Source organism: Paramisgurnus dabryanus, chromosome 7 (genome assembly GCF_030506205.2).
Source record: "Paramisgurnus dabryanus chromosome 7, PD_genome_1.1, whole genome shotgun sequence".
Taxonomy (NCBI): domain Eukaryota; kingdom Metazoa; phylum Chordata; class Actinopteri; order Cypriniformes; family Cobitidae; genus Paramisgurnus; species Paramisgurnus dabryanus.
This window is the reverse complement of record NC_133343.1, coordinates 13,771,923-13,791,873: the sequence shown is the minus strand read 5'-3', so window position 1 is coordinate 13,791,873 and position 19,951 is coordinate 13,771,923. Positions and strand designations below refer to the sequence as shown.

At 35.5% G+C, this 19,951-nt stretch overlaps 1 protein-coding gene across 1 annotated transcript in view; it reads left to right on the top strand.

Annotated features, from left to right (window-relative positions):
* The first annotated feature begins 383 nt into the window (after positions 1 to 383).
* The window catches only part of evpla (envoplakin a), a 207,533-nt gene continuing 187,965 nt past the window's right edge, over positions 384 to 19,951 (top strand). The window contains exons 1-4 of the mRNA XM_065239961.2: positions 384 to 576; positions 17,393 to 17,492; positions 17,577 to 17,731; positions 17,916 to 18,039. Of these exons, the coding sequence (XP_065096033.1) occupies positions 527 to 576; positions 17,393 to 17,492; positions 17,577 to 17,731; positions 17,916 to 18,039 (429 nt within the window). The 5' untranslated portion in view covers positions 384 to 526. The remainder of the gene's footprint in view (positions 577 to 17,392; positions 17,493 to 17,576; positions 17,732 to 17,915; positions 18,040 to 19,951) is intronic.

Below are 19,951 nucleotides of genomic sequence, written 5' to 3'. Positions count from 1 at the left end.
TAACTGTAACAATTTTCATGTTGAATTAACACATCAAACACTAAATCAATTAGGGTTGATAAGAGAATTTTTTAGGTCCATCAGATGTTGTTATGGTTTATAGTTCTCCCTTGCACTATTTGAAAGGTTATTTGGGTCTCGATTTGACTCAGTTTGAGTCAGTAAAGTGCCATTACTGTGGTCACATATTGTTAAAAGATGTTTACATACTCATACCCTTATTAACAAGCAACTAGACAATTTTTTTGACATTAATAACAGAGACATAAGTGTAACTTTGTGATTATGAAGAATGGGAACGTGAAACTGGTCGACCCGGTTCTGCAGAAGGAGGTAAGGGTGTTGCCCAACACATGCAACTAAGGGTGGAGTGGAGAAAGAAGAACAGCTTTACTTGATCTCTGTGTGGCAGTTCTAAAGAGGCAAGGATAGAGTGTATGTGACAGATTTTGTGGGGGTTAATGAAAAAGTGAGACAGACACTCACACACTGGCAGAAGAAGAGGAAACTCACAAAAACGTTCAGGATGTTTGGGAAGAAAGGAAGCACGATGAAAGATGATTCCAAAATAAGCAAGTAAGTGTCATTGGTGCTTATGTACTCCAGGCCATTTTGATTTGTTCTGTTTGTGTTCAGGTATGTCTAAGATCAGTTTTGAGTAGAAGCAGGTAACTAAAATTCAGATAATGTATTTCAGATTACCAGTGTATATAAACCCTGATATTCTGTTTCAACAAAATTAATATGTAATTATGTTGTGTATGTCGCGCCTGTTTAATGAAAAGTTATGTTTTAAACAACTTATTGATTTAATCTGTAATTAGTACTCCAAATTTAAAAACCAGGAGGACAGAACTGTTTATACTAATCATCTGGAGGCAATTCTCTGATTTTTTCTTTCATATTCTTCCGTACACACTATCAGTCCAATATGGTTAGTGCATGTACTGTATCACACAGATAAAACTGAACTAAACACAGATGCATACATGTAATTACCCAGGTATACAATAAAAGCTTATTGAAAAAGTGACAGAGAAGTTGACAGGAGTGTCCTTGTCACCGATACTGATAGCTTAGTTCCTGTTAGGGCTGATATGCTTGTTTCTCAACTAGACTTGTGGGTGTTGGTCCATTCTTTTGACATGGTCATGCAAACATGGCAGGTTTACATCAGGTTTTTTCACAGATGTATTTCATGATAGTGGAACAGCAGTGGATACATTTTAAATTGTCCAATTAGGCTCACCTTTGGTGGGAATGGATCTGATGAATGCTCTTCAATTCCTTTTCACACACAGTTCTTTAAAAAAAAAAAAAACAAGTTCACTTAAGGCAAACTCACATTATCCAAACCAAACCATGCCCCAGCGTGATCGTCCCCCCTCCCTACTCACCCAGAAGCATGCACTCACACTGTACTTTTATTGATCCGAGCTTGAGCGCACTTTCGTCATTAGGATGCAATTGTCTTGAACAAAGCAGGAAGTAAAGCGCTCTCTGGAATCCATCGTAATGTTAAGTCTGCGGTTTTTATTCGGAATCGTTTGGTGCGCGATGACACACAGCCCTCTCAAATGCCATCGTATTGCTTAGTTGGTCTGTCACATATGCAGCTTGGACATTCATGTTACCCTGCTGCATGCAACAGAAGGTTTTTAAGAAGGCAGATGAAGGTGAGTGGTCGCATAATTGACATCTCTCCTTTTAAATCACGCTTACTCACACTTCCACCTACGGTTGGTTTTGGGTCCTTTTAGGATGGTCTAAGATCACATTGATTTGTTCACATACACACCCAATCACTCTGATAGTGTTTGAACTTCTCAAATAAACTAGGCGAAAATACGCCCTCAAATAAATGTAAATAACTAAAGAACGGTTTACATAAATCTGTGATTATAGAGGCAAAATTCATAATCCTCACAGACCTTTAGGGTCATGAGACAAACAGGCCCACCGGTTCAGATGTTATTTCCCACCAGTAAGCTTATAATAACCACTAACTATAACTAATAGCTGGTTATGGGATATTTTATATATATAATGTGACTGCTGTAATAGACTAAAATGATAACTTCAACATAGATATTACATGCAAATTTACAAGTAGGTCAGAACAACATTTCTTTAGTTATAGGCCTTCCCAGCAATCACAGAATATTACCATACTGTTAGTTTTTGGTTATCTTTTTGTTTGTTTGTTTTTTTTTTTGGGTTCTGTGAACATTCTTTTTAGGTTTTATTTTTACAATCATAAAATAACGTTCTCATAACATTGCAGGATGTTTATTTTTAAATAACCTAAAAATAACTTATACACGTTCTCTAATGGTTATTTTTGGTTATTTTTTAATCATAAAATAACATTCCCATAATGTTGCAGGGTGGTTATTTTTAAATAACCTAAAAATAACTTATACAGAATGTTCGTTAATGGTTATTTTTGGGTTTATTGTTTGGAACCATAAAATAATGTTCCCATAACGTTGCAGAATGATAATTTTTTTACTAACCTAAAAAGAACGTATACAGAACGTTCTCTAATGGTTAATTTTTGGTTATGTTTTTTTTAGGAAATGAAGTGAAAGCATAATTAAACCCATTATTCCTTAAGTGTGCACGTCTGGTATGTACGTGCTCCTCTGCACGCGCTTACCCCACGCTCATCACAAGTACCCGCTTTCTTATGTTAAAAAACTTGCAAATTAATAAAAAAATTATTAAATTTTTACTCGTTTTTACTACAGAGCCTTACATTATATTAGCATTTCTTTTTTCTCTTTCTTGATTTAGTAACTACAATATATGAGAAAAAAAATTATATATGAATGATTTCCTTTCGATTTGAGGAGAATACGATGTTAGAAACTTTTTATTGTTGTAACAACGGATAGCTGTCTAACTGTGGTAAGATCTTTAAGGTTTCTCTTTTCTTTCTTCATTAGTAACTTAAATATGTGAAAACGAAAACATATTTTAATGATTTCCATAAAGAGAATGTGATGTTAGAAGATTTTGATTGTTGTAAAAACTGAGAGCTGTTCGGCCAATGTTAAACTGATCTGTTAACCTAAAGTGAAAGAAATGTTAATTTATTTGTCAATAGGTTTTCCTCAGTCTAACATTTATTCTAGCGATTTCTATTTTTTTCTTTATTTAATAACTTATATATGAGAACTAATATATATAAATATAAATAATGGAGAGGCGGCTAACTGCTGTGGTAAGATCTGTTAACCTAAAGTAAATTAAAAGTTTATTCATTTTAATCAAATATCTGTTATAAGTCTTCTTTATTATGTTGAAGTCATTAGTTTTTTTTATATTTGATAAAATTCAATGTTATGTAAAAACAATGTGTAATGTGTTGAGGTATTTGTATTTAAAATAACCTATGTTATAGTACATTCATATAATATTTCAATAGACAATTGAAAAAAATTTTTTTTTGATATTTTATTCCTCCTTATATGGAAATGTGTTTTACATATTTTATATAGATATGGGCCTGGTTCCCCAATAGCGCTCACTCTTAGCCCGCTAAGAAGGCTCAAAAAGATAAATCTTACCAAAGTTGTTTATGTTCCTAAGTGTGTTCCCCGAAGTGTCTCTTAGGAAGCTTCTTAACACGCTCAGTGCAACGTAACAAAGGCGCTGTCCCAAGTAAAGGTGCTGAATTATTTGGGATCGATTGCTCAGGGATCGATTTTCCACTTCACGCGAAGGTGCATTACGGCGTTAAGAAAGACAACACGTTCTATACAAATGGAACATTATTCAAATTATTCCAGTAACATTTATTTTAACAAAGTTTAAGTTATCTGTAAAATATAGACTATTAATAAAATTATTAAATTGTCAGTAATACGGGTAGACGAACCGGGTATCCCTCGCTAATCATCCACCTTCCTTATCCCGTTGTGCCACTTATGCCGCTTCTTTGCCATGGGTTTAACGATTTCTTAAAATTATGTAATACACTTTTAGATTAATGGTAAGTGTAAAATGAACATTAATAGGCGATTTCTGCAGATGAACACCACTTTATAAACAACCAACAAAGCACTACACAGTCAATGTATTGACAAAAAAAGTCTCCCTCCCCTTTGTTGGTCTTTAATGGTATGCATTGGTTCTATTGATTCTATGTATTGGTTCTAATGGAATGTGTATTGGTTCTAATGGAATATAACCCAAAACACACTGCAGTGTAGTGGTTTTATGGTAAAAGCAAATGGTTCCTATTGGTATTTTAATGGAAACCATTATAATTTTCTGTAATGGTTTTATTGTTTTTTTTTTTCAGCAGGGAGGCATGCATTTATTGCAAACATATTTTATTATTAGTCTTAAAATGTCCATAACATAAAATCATTGTTGAGCCACAACATTTTCAACATACCATAGTTTGACTTGTGACAGTGGCGGCACCTAGTGTCTTGCGCTCAAACAACGCTAAGAGAGAGCTTACGAATGGTTCAGACCAACCTTACGAAAGTGTGACTTACAGAAGATTTACTTAGCGTAAGAACGTGTCGGGAATCGTGCCATAGAGTTAAGAGAGAGGTTAAGGAATAGGTTAAGAACTTCTTAGCGATAAGAACGTTTTGGGGAACTGGGCCATGATAGATAAAAACACAACATGGAATCTACTAATAGACGTGCTGTACTTTAGTAAGCCATGCTACTTCACTGCAGCTGGAGTTTTGAGCTCTGCGCGCTCTTTCAGTGCGTGAAAGGAGCTGTGGCAATGCGCACTGTCCTGTAGATCATTAAACTGTTTTTGCTCCATGTCAACTGTGCATACTCCCAGCAAACAATTTTTGGTTCCCAAAACGTTCCCATAATGTTAGTTTTTGGTTTCTAGAATATTATTTTTCAAGGTTTGTTTTTGGTTAGCCAGGACAGTTTTCTTTACAGAAATAGAACGTTATTTTTACGTTAGTTTTAACGTTCCCCAACGTTAGAATAACTTTCCCCAATGTTAGAGTAACGTTCCCCCAACGTTAGCTTTCGGTTCCCATAACGTTATTTTCCAAGGTTTGTTTTTGGTTAGCCAGAAAAGTTTTTTTTACAGAAATAGAACGTTATTTTTAGGTTCGTTTAAAGGAACAGTATGTAGGATTGTGGCCAAAACTGATATTGCAATCACAAAACTTGTGGCTAAAACTGGTACTGGTGGCTAATACACAACATGACAACATAAACATCAGTTGAGGGCTGCAGCTCCACTTTTAAATGACCATATTCTGGCCAGACTACTGTTATGGGTGATATATGTATTTGAAATGAAAATAATTTCTTACTGTCTAGTGACATATTAGGGCCATTTTATGATTAATTTATTTAATTTCTTACATACTGTTCCTTTTACATTCCCCTAACGTTAGAATAACGTTCCCCTAACGTTAGGGTAACGTTAAACAAACCTAAAAATAACGTTTCTCTAACGTTAGGAAAACATTTTGGGAACCAACATTTTTTAGCTGGGATATCCTTAGAAGCTGGTGTGGCATTTAAAATAAATTAAAGAAAGAAGGCAGGTGTATATTACCTGAGTCATATCATAGGCTAGGCTGTGTGACTACCTTTGATTAAAAAGGCTAGATGTCCAGACTCAAATCTGACTATATGGCTCATGTAGACAGTGCAGGGTATACACAGGTATATGGAGTATATCCACTTATTTCTTTATTAGATGGCATGGAGTATACCCACTTCTAAATTCTAAACATTGATTAATAATATTAATTTCATGATGATCCTAAGAAGTCAAGCAGCAGAAGTTAAAGTGACAATATTGGGCTCATTTTGAAGTAAACTAAATATGCAAGGCTATTCTTACATGTCACTGTTTATAACATAGGACATTCAACCTTAAGTGGGCCAACTAAAATAAATAAATAAATGAAATTTGGACATATAAAGTGTGTACCTTACTTCTCCAGGCACCACTACACCACTGCTTAAAATAGACTAGAAACTCTGAACATATTTTTATTGAATAATACTAGACACATTTATGAGTGAACAAATTAGGTTTAATTCATTTTATATAGAGTTTTATGTTTTCAAGTGGGTTAATATTTTGATAGGACATGCCCCACCTGGTAGATGAGCCGCAGTTATTATAAGTTGTTTTATAATTTTCCCTTTTAAAATGTCTGGGCGGCATCAAGGTAACTTGGTTTACAGCTTATTTACATTATGCTTTGTCCACCCCCTTGAACATTTCTGGCATCACCCCTAATGCAAGTTTGGCATGTGTACATAGTTCTAGCAGTCAAATTTGACACAGCAACCTGTACATCAAGATAAAATGCATTTAACCAAATTCAAAACAGCCACAACTTTTACATATAATAAAGGTTTATTCAAAATGCAGTATACTGCAATGTAATATGTTACCATGTTGTCATACTTAACACTGTAAATCACAATAAATGTAATGTATCTCAGTCTGTGACAGGAATAAATGTGCATATAATATGTGCTTGTATTTAATAAGACCACATGCTAATAACTTTTTGTTTTGTTTTACAAAAAAAATTCTTTGTATCGAGACTTTATTGTATATCCTTAGTGCATGTTCAGTACAACTTCCTAACTTAACATTTTTGTTAAGATGTCACCTACATAACTGTTAAATAAGAACGAATTGAGAAAGCAACAGATTAGGGTCAGACAGATGCACAGCTGGGGCCTTCGTCAAGCAAACATTAAAGTTTGAGTGTGGATTTTGTTGAAACATGTGGGTATTAGGGATGTAACGGTATCAAATATTCACAGTACTGTGGTATTTCAGTATGATGTCCACGGTACGGTAATTATTGAAACATTTACAGGAAGGAAAAAACAAATGAAGACTTGGAAAAACTGCCATAAGTGTTTATTAAACAAGACTGAACATTACAATGTACAAAGTGTAGTGTAGTTTTCAAAATTTTCATAAAAAGGACTAAAATAATTAGACCATGTAATAAAAAAAAAATAAAGTTTCAGTTAAGTTTGTCAACTTTAAACAACTCCCAATCAGACAGGTTTTAAGAATTGAGTCTAGTTTTTTTTTAAAATTATATTTAATGCTAATGCTTGGTACTCCTATGAAAGCAACAGTTGTGATTGTAGAATCAAGAAAACATGATGGGTTTTAAGATGGGTCAATTCCTGAAAACAAAAACAACCCAGTAAAAATGAAAATAGCAGCTAACTTATTGTAGGTGGACCTAGAGCTGAGGTCAGCTCACTCAATACAGGGACGCGTTTCCCAATCGGAAGTCTGCAGCCTCCATAGGTCGCATTTGTAGGCTGCCTACGTTATGAAGATCATCTTATTTTTAGAATATACATTTTTTTCAAGTTGACTATTATTCTTATTTAATCGTATATTGTTGTAACACGTTTATGACTTGCGAATGTAATACTCAGTTAACTTAAATACACCAGGCGTGTAATGACGGATACAGCCTGCATATGCGACCCAAGGAGGCTGCCTTCTAATTGAGAAACGGCATACACACTCTCCTTATTCATGGATTTACTCACACTTGTTTTTGTATGTGCACTCATTTTGTCCTTTCTCGTTTCTTGTCACAGCGAACGCAAACTTTTTCCACACATCAGATTTAAAATTTGTGTATCTTTTGCTTCCGCCATTGTCGCTCCACTTGTAGAGCGGCATCAGAGTGGCACACATGGGATTATGGGAATTGTAGTTCCCGCGTCCCTCCACTCGCTCCACTTGGCTGGAAAAAACTACACGTGTTGCCCGGAAGACCTAACGTTTTACCGAATTATGTGACCACGCTGGCAACGTGAAAAATTTGATACCGCAATATCACAAAATTTATAATACCGTTACATCCCTAGTGGGTACCATATTTGAAGAGGATGGCAGGCTTTATAAGAGCATACCTCAGGCTACGTTTACACGTACATGGTTATTTTGAAAAATGGAGACATTTACCTTCGTTTGCGCCCTTCGTTTACACGTAAACGTTGATTTCGCCTCTGAAACCGATTGTTTCTAAAAACTCCGGCCAAAGTGGACATTTTGAAAACCTTTGTTTGCACGCTGCCATGTAAACTGAGACAAACGGATGTTTAGGGGGCCAACATCACAGTATGCGCCAGAGCTCGCACTTATGTCAAAAATGCAACCTATGTTTACATGTGACTTCTACTCTGAACGTCATCGAACACCTACTGCAACAACTCCTCCCTCCAACACAAAGAACCAGTCCGCGTCACCACCAGCGCCGCCGGTGATTGGCTTACGTGGGCTTGAGCTACTCTTGGCGGTATATATGCACGCATAAGTGTAAATGAACACTTTTCTGAAAACTGACATGTGTGCACAATATTATTTTTGAAACCGGAGAGGTTATAAAGTCTGTTTATGAAAATAGCTGCCCACGTGTTAATGTAGCCTCAGAATGGGATGTAAGCTGTACCCCTGTACGCACCCCTGTACGCACATCAGTAAGTAATCCTTGATGATAAATCCAATGTGTTCTTAAGAACCATGCTCGTGCACGTTCATGGTCATTTGCATTCTGAAACACTTCCAATGAACCATATATGGTGACAACACCTCCCTTTATAAGTCACATGGTTGTGTTTTTTCCCTCACCACAATAATGGCAAAGAGAGCAAAAAACAGGAAATTTACAGACACAAAAATTTAGTTACTGGTGGATAAGGTTGAATCCAAATAAAGCATAATGTTTGATTCACTTAGTGTGGGAGGAATGAAAACAAATCTGCATGGGAACATGTTACCAGTGCGGTTAATTCCGTTGGGTATGAGAAGACAACACTTCCAGAAATAAAAAAGTGGTTTGACATTAAATTAGCAGCAAAAAAAAAAAAAAAAAAACGACAGACAACGACAGAACTTTCCACCTTGGACAGCCGCATATAACCAGCATCATTGGCGCAATCTTTGAAAACGCGCTCCTGGCGGAATGGATGGTTTGCCAAGTCTTCCGATAACGCAAGATAAGCCGTGTGTCAAGAGCTTTTATTTAAGCCGTGTGTCAGAGCTTTTATTTTTAGGGGAATACACCAATTTGACAACAAATCACAAATAAATATTTAACTTCACTACTGGTTTGCTTTTACTATATTGACACGAAACATTTTTAAAACCTGCTTGTGGATAATAAATACACACTTCTTTACACACTGGGGATGATCCCATGTAGTATCTCTATTCTACCACTAGATTCTGTGCGTAAGCATGCTCCGAGGTGTGCGTATATTTACACACATTTTTCTGTATAAGTGCAATGTGATAAATTCCACACTTCGCATAAAACTGTTCCTACGTACACTTTATGCACACTTCTGTTCGTACCTGTACGCATGCTTGATAAATGAGACCCCTGGGGTGTAAGAGGCAATGTAAAAGCAAATTTCCCCATAGGCTTATAAAGGGAAGGGAATGCCCATAGACTGCCATTATAAATGGTCCATATATGCATATCTTTGCATGACAGAGGCATGTCATGAGGCAATGACTTGGGAGGCATGAAAGCAGCTAAGAGAAATGCTTTCGGACACACTTCAAAGGCAGCGTGTTTGAAATATAAACAGAGAGTGCCTTTGTGATAACTAATCACATATTTGAAAACTACAATACTAATTTCTCGCTAGAAATGCAATTAAAATGTGTAAAAAGTGAAAATATACATTTATTTACAATAAATTTGTGCTCCAGCCGCTTTCTTGGCCGCCATTTAATTTTTTCGAACTCGACCAGGCTTGACCAATCACATTCCCCATGCGCGCACACGCATAGAATTGTGGGAAAAGATCTCAGGAGTCAGGAAGTAAACCTAACAATGGATTCGGACATGCCTTGATGCCTTCCTGCTTTGGAATGCTGCCGCACAGGGTGCGATTTGTGAAAAAAACAGAGGGGGGGATGTTTTCATAGGCGTCGATTTCAGGGACGGTGGGTACCCACCATATTTCGTCATGAGTCAATTTGTACCCACCACTAGTTTTAACTTTTTTGACTGTTTTCAGTGGTTATGAAGAGCAATATGAGAGAGAAATTTGATAATCGTTGTCCGACCTAACAAAAATCCATTATAATATTATTATTTATATATATATATATATTATTTCTAATTAAAATATTTCTAATATTCAGAAATTCGCTCTCCGCTCACGAGCTCTGATCGGAACAAACCCGAACCCCACTGTCTGCTGAACTTGCACAGAAACATCAAAATATAACCAGCTTTTTAAAATGGTTTTAAAACTAAACATTTAGACTATTTACGCAAAAAGTATGAGATTATTGAAGATATTTTATATTTCTAGACGTAATGCGTCTCTGTCCACAGCACATTTCAAAACATTTTAATTCAAAAAAATAAATCATGAGAACATGAACTCATCACTGCATTTGCAGGAATTGTAAAATCTTTTTTATTATGAAGCAGCCTAACGCAATATTTTTACTCTAATAGCTTATCTTTCCCCTCACATATGAACTGTGATCATGCACAATGAAAAAAACACGCAAGAATTAAATCTTGAATGGCAAAACTATATGGCACAACGTAGTGTCAACTTAAACATAAATATGAACAATGTATTGATTGCAAAGTTAAACCATTACAGTAGTAACAGCTTTACTGCTGCTTTTAAAGTAATAACATTAAATTTACACCGCGATGCTGAGCTACAGTGAAATGATGTAAAAGACAGATGCATTACGTTAGTCACGAACTGGACGCGCCCGCGCCTCGCTAAACGCCTCATCGGCATTTATCATGTGTAACTTCGGCCATTCTCAGTGGTGTGACTGGGACACTAACTCTGCTTGTCATCATAAACAGATAATCAGATTGTTATGTTTATTCCCGCTTTATTAATATGCGGCTGAATATGCTGCCTTCCTTCGTTTCGACACACAGCTCCATAACCATCTCGCAAGTGTTGATAGGCTATTACTCATGAGGTGTAACCGGGTCTGTAACCAATCAGATAGCGCCGTGGGCCGGACATTGAGCAAGTCTGCAGAGTGGTGAATACAGAGAGGCTGTGCGGCAGCTGTATCAGAGCCAGCCAAAGTAGCGCATTTTAAAACAAAATTGACTTTAATCAAAACACGGATCCGTGATAAGTTTTGTGATCCGTCTCGCCACTAGTGTAGTAGCACTGATCACTTTGAGGGGGGGATAAATTTATCCCCACCGGGGACAAAAATAATTAAGCAGAGGCAGGGATACATTGACCAGAAAGGGGGAAATCCCACGCATCCCCCCGGCAAATCGCACCCTGCTGCCGCAGAAGGCAGCAATTTAGAGGTTTCAGACACAACAAGTTTCATAGAGACATGGGGTAGGCTCATTTTACTCAGGGATCAAATCAATCTTTCAAAATCATCATTGAGCAAATAAGCCACACCCCAGCAACCGCTATTAAGCACCCATACTATGGCGTAATATTTGTGCCTCAATCCTAAGCGAGCAATTGTAAGTTTTGAGCACAGAGAACTATATTTTGCAAACACATTACATAATATTTTGAACAGAAATTAACAATCGCAAAAAAAAATCGTTTGAGCAAATTAAAAAAGGATTCTGTGCTCAATAAATGGATTTGCTTGTTTGCTATTATCCATATATTTACGTGCAGTAATAACCCGTCTCACGCAATTTACTTAGGTGCTCTCTCACAAACCTCTCTCTCTCTCTCTCTCTCTCTCTCTCTCTCAACCTCTTTCTGTGCGCGCTCAACTCGAAGCACACGCTCGCTCAACTTACAGCAGCGTAATAAGTGTGCCACAAAATCAACCAATCAGAAAATTAAAGGTTAATTTTGATTGGCTGTTGGTCTTGTTGGACTTTAAGGCGTCCATTTGCATGTTCATAATTTAGAGGAAAGGCACAAGATACGAATATCTAAGTTCAAATATTTATTGATCAGATTGAAAAAGTTTAACAGCGCTGGGTCCTCTCAAGTAGCGAACAACCAGCTCAGGAAGTAACATGCATATTTATAAGATATGTGACGTCGATCTTTCTTCAGAAAATCTCCACCCACAAAGGCCGTTCCCCTCGTCCATCTGACTCCATCACCACACCCAATTTTAGCCTGTAGGCAAAGATGGACACACATAGACAAAGAAAAACAAACTGTTCTCCTCTCATCCCTGGGAGCCCTGCAGTTCCTCCCTAATACTCCTCCACTTTGAATAGCATGTTATAATGCTTTCTTAAAAACAAATCATTAATAAAACATTCATTTATAAAAAACATAAGCTGTAAGATGAAAGTGATTATTATGTAAAACATATTTCAATATCATGACATCATTTCATTATTTGTAAAATTGGTTATATGAATAAGGCACACATTAACTTCTTTAGATAGATAAACACATATTAAATCTTTTACTGCAATACTACTTCTAAGCAAACACTTTAATCATTATTAAAACCATCTGTTAGGAAAGAAAACACACACACACACACACACACACACACACACACACACACACACACACACACACACACACACACACACACACACACACACATACACACACACATACATACACACACATACATACACACAGGAGATTCTGTTCTTCAAGGTTGAGCTGCCCTGCCCCCATTAAGTTATTCTGTATGCAACCTTCATTTCATTGGTTAATACACATTTATCAAAGACAACATCTTATATTTATTACATCAATTATTCAATGATTAATACTGATTAAGTAAGAAATACATGGCATATTTTATCCTGTGAACATTAAGGCATTAGTTAATGACATAGTCGCCTGTTTGCTTTCCCCCTCAGGCCTCTCTCTTATCTTGATCAATACCAGGCGTAAATTCCTAAATTCCTCCTTGCAGCACACACACAAAAACTGGTAACTCTCCACTCTCAAACATAAACACCTCATTTCTTCATAATAGCTCAGTGCATATATGAAACACACAATGTTTATAGAATAAAATGATCAATTAAAGAAATATAAAAATGGAACAAAATCAATTTCCACAGTCCTTATTTGGACATCTTTGTAACTTTAACACTTTTAGCAATTAGCAAGATTGATAAAACAACATAAAAATCCCACAGTCTCCAACCAAATTGCTAGTAGAACCAAAGCCCGTCTGGTCGAACTATCTACAGCATCCCGAAAGCTTACTGAAACAAATCTTAAAAAAATAACTGACTACAGCGAGACTAATGGATTAAAACACATTTTGGAAAAATAAAAGTGCCTTGATAGTTTTGTGTATTATTATGCTGTTGTGTTGTTTAACTTGCAATATTATATCTCATATTGTGACAAAAGTTAGCTTGACTTATCTTTTTCAAAGCACAGCTGCAGACAATGTCATCAGAACAACAGCCCCTAAATGTCCCACCAAAGCCACATGTGAGTAGTTTGTAATATTTTGGTTATATAATTACTGTGTTTATTACCTTTACTTTGTTTGTCTGCATTCTTAGCGTGCAAACTACATTTCGTTGCTTACATTAACTAATTTTTTTTTTAAATGAATTACTATTTTAATTCTGCTAATAATGCAAAATGTTACTAAATGTAACTATTAACATATCTATTCCTGCTCCTGTAATGGAATACATGTACTTTGTATGTTGATTGCATAACTCTCATACATCCTCCCCAAGCCTCAAGAAGACCAATTTCAATTTAACATCTGAAATGTCTGGCAGCAACGTGCATTCTAGTTAACGTTATAAGTTTAAATAACGTTTAAATCATTATGGAGAACAAAGTTAAGCCTTTATTGTTCTCTTAGTTTGCCAAATAAAGTTATCCTGGGAGTTAGCCTACTGCTTTTTTATATAAATTACTTAACGTAAGCAACAAAATGTAGTTTGCACGCTAAGAATGCAGACAAACAAAATAAAGGTAATAAACTCAGTTACTAACCAAAATATTACAAACTTACATGTGGCTGTGGTGGGACATTTAGGGGTTGCTGTTCTGATGACATATTTATCTTTGAAAAAGATAAGTCAAGCTAACTTTAGTCATAATAGATATAATATTGTAAGTTAAACTACACAACAGCATTATAATACACAAAACTATCAAGGCACTTTTAAGTTAATAATAGAAAAACTTACCAAAATGTGTTTTAATCCATTAGTGCTGTAGTCAGTTATTTTTTTATAATTGTTTCAGTAAGCTTCAAGGATGCTGATAGTTCTAACGGGCTTTGGTTCTAGTAGGGATTTGGTTGGAGACCAACAGCCAATCAAAATTGACCTTTAATTTTCTGATTGGTTGATTTTGTGGCACACTTGTTACGCTGTTGTAAGTTGAGCGAGCGTGCATCGAGTTGAGCACACACAGAAAGAGGTTGAGAGAGAGAGAGAGAAAGAGAGAGCACCTGAGTAAACTGCGTGAGACGGGTTATTACTGCACGTAAATATATGGATAATATCAAACAAGCAAATACATTTATTGAGCACAGAATCGTTTTTTATTTGCTCAAACGAAAATTTTTTTCGATTGTTAATTTCTGTTCAAAATATTATGTAATGTGCTTGCAAAATATAGTTCTCTGTGCTCAAAACTTACAATTGCTCGCTCAGGATTGAGGCACAAATATTACGCCATACCTAGCAACATAAACTTAAAGAGTTATATCTTTACTTCAGAACATAATAGTCATGGGGGTTTGATCTTTTAATCATGTTAGCTTCATGTTAAATCATGCTAGTGTAATATTAAATTATTGCTAGCTTCATGTAAAATCATGTTAGGACCATGCTAACGTCAGGTTAAATCATGCTAGCATCATATTAGCTTCAAGCTAAATCATGTTACCATTGTATTAGCTTCATGTTAAATAATGTTAACATCATGTTAGCTCCATGTTAAATCATGTTACATCATGTTAGCATCATGTGAGCGTCATACTATATCATGTTAACTTCATGCTAAATCATGCCAACTTCATCATGCTAGCTTCATGTTAAACCATGTTAGCTTCATGTTAACTTATGTTAAATCGTGTTAAATCATGTTGGCTTTATTCTAAATCATGAAAGCATCATGCTAACTTCATGTTAAATAATGATAACATCATGCTAGCTTCATGTTAAATCATGTTGGCTTCATGCTAAATCATGCTAGCTTCATGTTAAACCTTGTCAGCTTCGTGTTAAATCATGCTAAATCGTGCTAACATCACGTTAACTTCAAGCTTAATGGTAAATCATGATAACATTGTGTTAGCTTGATGTTAAATAATGCTAGCTTCATGTTAATTCATGCTACCTTAATGTTAAATCATGCTAGCTTCATGTTTAATCATGTTAGCATCATGTTAAATTGGGCTAACTTCATGCTATCTTTATGCTAAATCATGCTAGCTTTATGTTAAATCATGTTAGATTATGCTAACTTTATATTAAATTATGCTAAATAATGTTAGCTTTATGTCATGTTAACTTCATGCTAATTAATGTTAAATCGGGTTAAATTGTGCTAGCTTCATGCTAAACATGTTAAATCGTGCTAACTCCATGCTAAATCATAAATCATGCTAGCTTTATGTTAAATCATGATAGCTTCATGTTAAATCATGCTAGCTTCATGCTAAATCATGCTAACATCATGCATCAGCATCTATTTACCTTTTACTCCCTTACCAACTTACATACTGTCAAACTCTACTCTCAGACTAGGCTTTCTCAAGCCAACATAAAGTTTGTTTTGATAAACTTTTCTATCTAGTTGCCACTTGGAAATATATTTAAATATAGATATTGTGTAATATTATGTGATATTATATATTGTCCATAGAAAATAAAAATATTGATGTTTTCTTTCATTGGCTTTTAGGTTTCATCAAAAACTAGACTTAATATGTAATAAAAATTATGACATATATAGATGTCATATATGGCTATGATGTTGATATAACGCATTAAAAAAAAAGAGAAAATAAATAAATAAATTAAAAATATATTATATTGTTAAATTCAAAAATATGTTCTTTATATACTTTTCTTTCTATTCTTTACGCCATTCCAGCATCTATGGCTATATTCATGGTGAAATCTGGTTAATTCAGACACTGGTTGGGGAGGGACAATTTGGCATATCCAATTTGCCTAACTTGCATGTTTTGTCCTGTGGGAGGAAACCGGAGTATACGGGGTAAACCCATGCTGACACAGGAAGAATATGCAAACTGCACACAGAAAGGCCATCTGACCTAGCTGGGGAACAAACCGGGGACCTTCATGCTGTGTGGCAACAGTGCTACCCAACTGAGCCACCCCCTTTTTGTATACTTTAGTGTGTATATCTGTATATCTGTTATATATCTGTATATCATATACAAATTGTAATACCTAATGACTTGAATTATTACTGTTGATAATGATATATGTCTGATGACAATGATATAATGCTTTTTAGTTAGTAAATGTTACAAAATGATAAAGATTTTATTAAAAAGATGTTTTCTTTCTATTGCTTCCAGATTTCAACCATTAAGTGACAATTACATTTTAGTGATTAATATCTACGTGTGCACCATAAAGCTGTTTTTAATAAACATATTCAAATACAGTCTTAAATTGTGGCAAGAAACTGTACAATGTAAAACATTATCGCATACCTTCTCTGGAGCTGTTCCTCATCAGTGGAATGATCTGCCGATCCCGACACGATCTGCTGACTTTGTAGCTGTCTTTAAGAATCGGCTAAAAACCCATCTCTTCCGCTATTACCTCCTAGTATAAGACTTACTCTCTTTTCTTTTCCTTTTATTCTTGATCTCTTTCTATACACTCTTACAAAAAATATATACAGTATATATAGAAATTGTACTAACCAACCCTTGGCTATGTATACTGTGTTAGACTTCATGATACTTTTTCCAGTGCACTTATTTATTTCTGTTCTTGTGTTGCTATAATTAGCTTCTATTGTTTACCTCATTTGTAAGTCGCTTTGGACAAAAGCATCTGCTAAATGTCTAAATGTAAATGTAAACTCTAACTGCCTTTCATAAAACTGATCATCAGCCACAAATGTCACTGCCATTATTAATTAACTAAAGTACCTGACATGATCTAAGACTTTGTGAAGACTTGGTTAGCCTCAATGGAAAGCATATTTACACTGTTTAAATTGTTCCCAATTCCCGGTTTAGTGCACTTTGTGCCATTCACCATCCAGAAACTAATATGTGTATGAACAAGAGGCTATCATAACATATTTACAGGTTTTTACATATTCTGCTTAAGGTTCACCTTATACTTTGTTAAACTACCTTATTTTGTTATTTTGCATTTCGGTGTATTTGGCACATTTACCAACTAATTGCATGTAAAAATTTTAAACCTTTATTTTGAACTCAAAGGTCACAGATGAGTAACCTGGCCTTGCTAATTGCACGCATGCAGAAGAATGCAGACACTGTTGAGAAAGATGTACTGCATGCAGAGGAGTTGTTGCTCATTGTAAGAAATTTTCTTTATGATGTGCATGCATCTGTTTGTTGTTATAAAAAGCACAACATTGACATTATCTTTCCTTTTGCTTAGGATGCTAACAATGAGAAGAGTAATAAGACATTAATACATCAAAAGGACAATGCTGACCTCCTAGGTCGAGCAGAGGGGCTTCTGAAAGATCTATTCTTGGACATGGACAAAACCAAGAAAATGAAACACCCTCAATCAGCAGAAATAGAGAATGAGTGAGTTACATTAGATCCATCTTCAACAACCAGATGTTCTTTATTCACTTTGTCATTATTCTGTCACATTTACACTGAGCTGAATCATTTGAATACTGTACTTTCTCTTTAATTTGGAAATAGTTTTAATATTGTTTTTCACAAGCTCGATAAATATAAATGTATACTTTTTTCACCAATCCAGTGTTAGTCGCCTTCATGAGCGTTGGTTGAAAGACTGCTCCCTTTACCGAGAGCTGTATGAGCCGTTAAACAATGTGGAACTACAGCCGAGAATTAACTGGGCTCAGGTGCTCAACCAGAAACAGGTAAGCTAACACACACACAAACACACAAAAAAAGATAAGAGGAAGAAACAGATCAGTCTTTATATTATCACTTCAACTGTTTCACCAATTAGTTTAAAGAGCACCTATTATGTTATTTTTCAATGTCTTGATATTGTTTTTGTGTTGTCCTGGAATAGGTTTTCATTGATAATCGATTAAAAACATTATTTCTCACATAATGTACATATTGTGTGTTGCTCCTCTCTTCAAGGTCTGTCTCAAATGTTCTGCTACTTCTTTTTTTTTTTTTATTGTAACAATAACACAACACAGTTGTACCGGTATATCATAGTCATACACACAGCCACATCACCTTACAATCTTTGAATATACACATGTTCAAACATAGGCATATAGAATGCAAAAAATAATATAATAAGAAGAAATAATAATAAAAAGAAAAATAACAAAACAGGGCATATCAAAGTAACTAACAGGGCCATTTTATAGACAAAAAGAAAAAGAAAATTAAAAGGAAATATCAGTCACTGAACAGCTTCCAGAAAGTTCCACAAAGACGACCAAGTTTGCCAAAAAGCATCTGATCTTTGATGCAGATCATAAGTTAGTTTTTCCAGAGGTAAAAGAGTGGCAGCTTGACTTATCCACATATTGACTGAGGGGATCTGAGGAGTTGACCATAATAAAAAAAATTCCCCAAATATATACAAAAGTTCAGTACACTTTCTTTGTCACAGTTAAAGGGATAGTTCGGCCAAAAATGATATTAAACCCATGATTTACTCACCCCCAAGCTGTCCGAGTTGCATATGTCCATCGTTTTTCAGACAAACACATTTTCGGATATTTTATAAAATGTTTTAGATCTTTCAGTTGATTAAATGTAATGTTACGGGGTCCACCCATATATATCCATATTTAAAACTTTATTAACATAAATAAATACCCTCCGGTAGCGCCGCCATCTTAGTCGCTTCCGTATTCAGGATGAGAGCTTACGCAGCCTACGGAGGCTACTCTGCTGCTGCTCTGTGCCCCCGCCCTCCGAATTTGTCATACGTCACTAAGAAAAGTGCGTACACTACGCTAATACTCTCTCCTGGATGCGGACGTGACTAAGATGGCGGCACTACGGGAAGGTAGTTATTTTAGCTTATAAAGTTTTAGTTTACAAGTCTTTCTAATAATATTCTGAATAATCTTATGTATCTCTTTCCAGTATCTTTTGATTTTAACACAATCCCAGAACACATGCATCACTGTGCCAATGTCAGTCTTACACTTGAAACATAATTCAATTCAATTCAATTCAATTTTATTTTATTTATATAGCGCTTTTCACAAATGTTAATTGTTGCAAAGCAGCTTTACATGAGTAGATGTAGAGGAGAACACTGAAAATCAATACATAGTATAAGAAGTAGAATATAGCGGCTAAGGATAAACCGTGTAAGCGAGCGTATTAATAATGTAACCTATACAGTAAAGTGCTAAGTTAAGCCAAAGTTGGCTGACTCTCCCTGGGACTAAAAAAACCCCTAGGAGAAAACCCAATGGGAAAAAATCCTAGACGGACAAAAAACCCTAGGGAGAAATTTATATTTATATTTATAATATATAGACACGGTAGGGATAGGAAGCGGGTAAGCGGATTAAACTGGTTCAGCCGGTGGTCGTTGGTCACGCATCGGCTGTGCATCACGTTAAAGGCATGGATTAAAGTTTTCCGTCGCTAGACGGATTTCCGTCACTTGCAAAATTATTAAATTCACTTTTCATAGAGACGACGTGTATTCATCTTTTTTAAGTTGCATGTGATCAAAGCCTGGAGTGGAGACAAATCACGTTCCTCTCTCCACTTTAAGTGTTCAGTAATCACTACGCACCGGATCCACTCCGGGTTTTCTGGCTGTATCACGTTAAGCTGAGG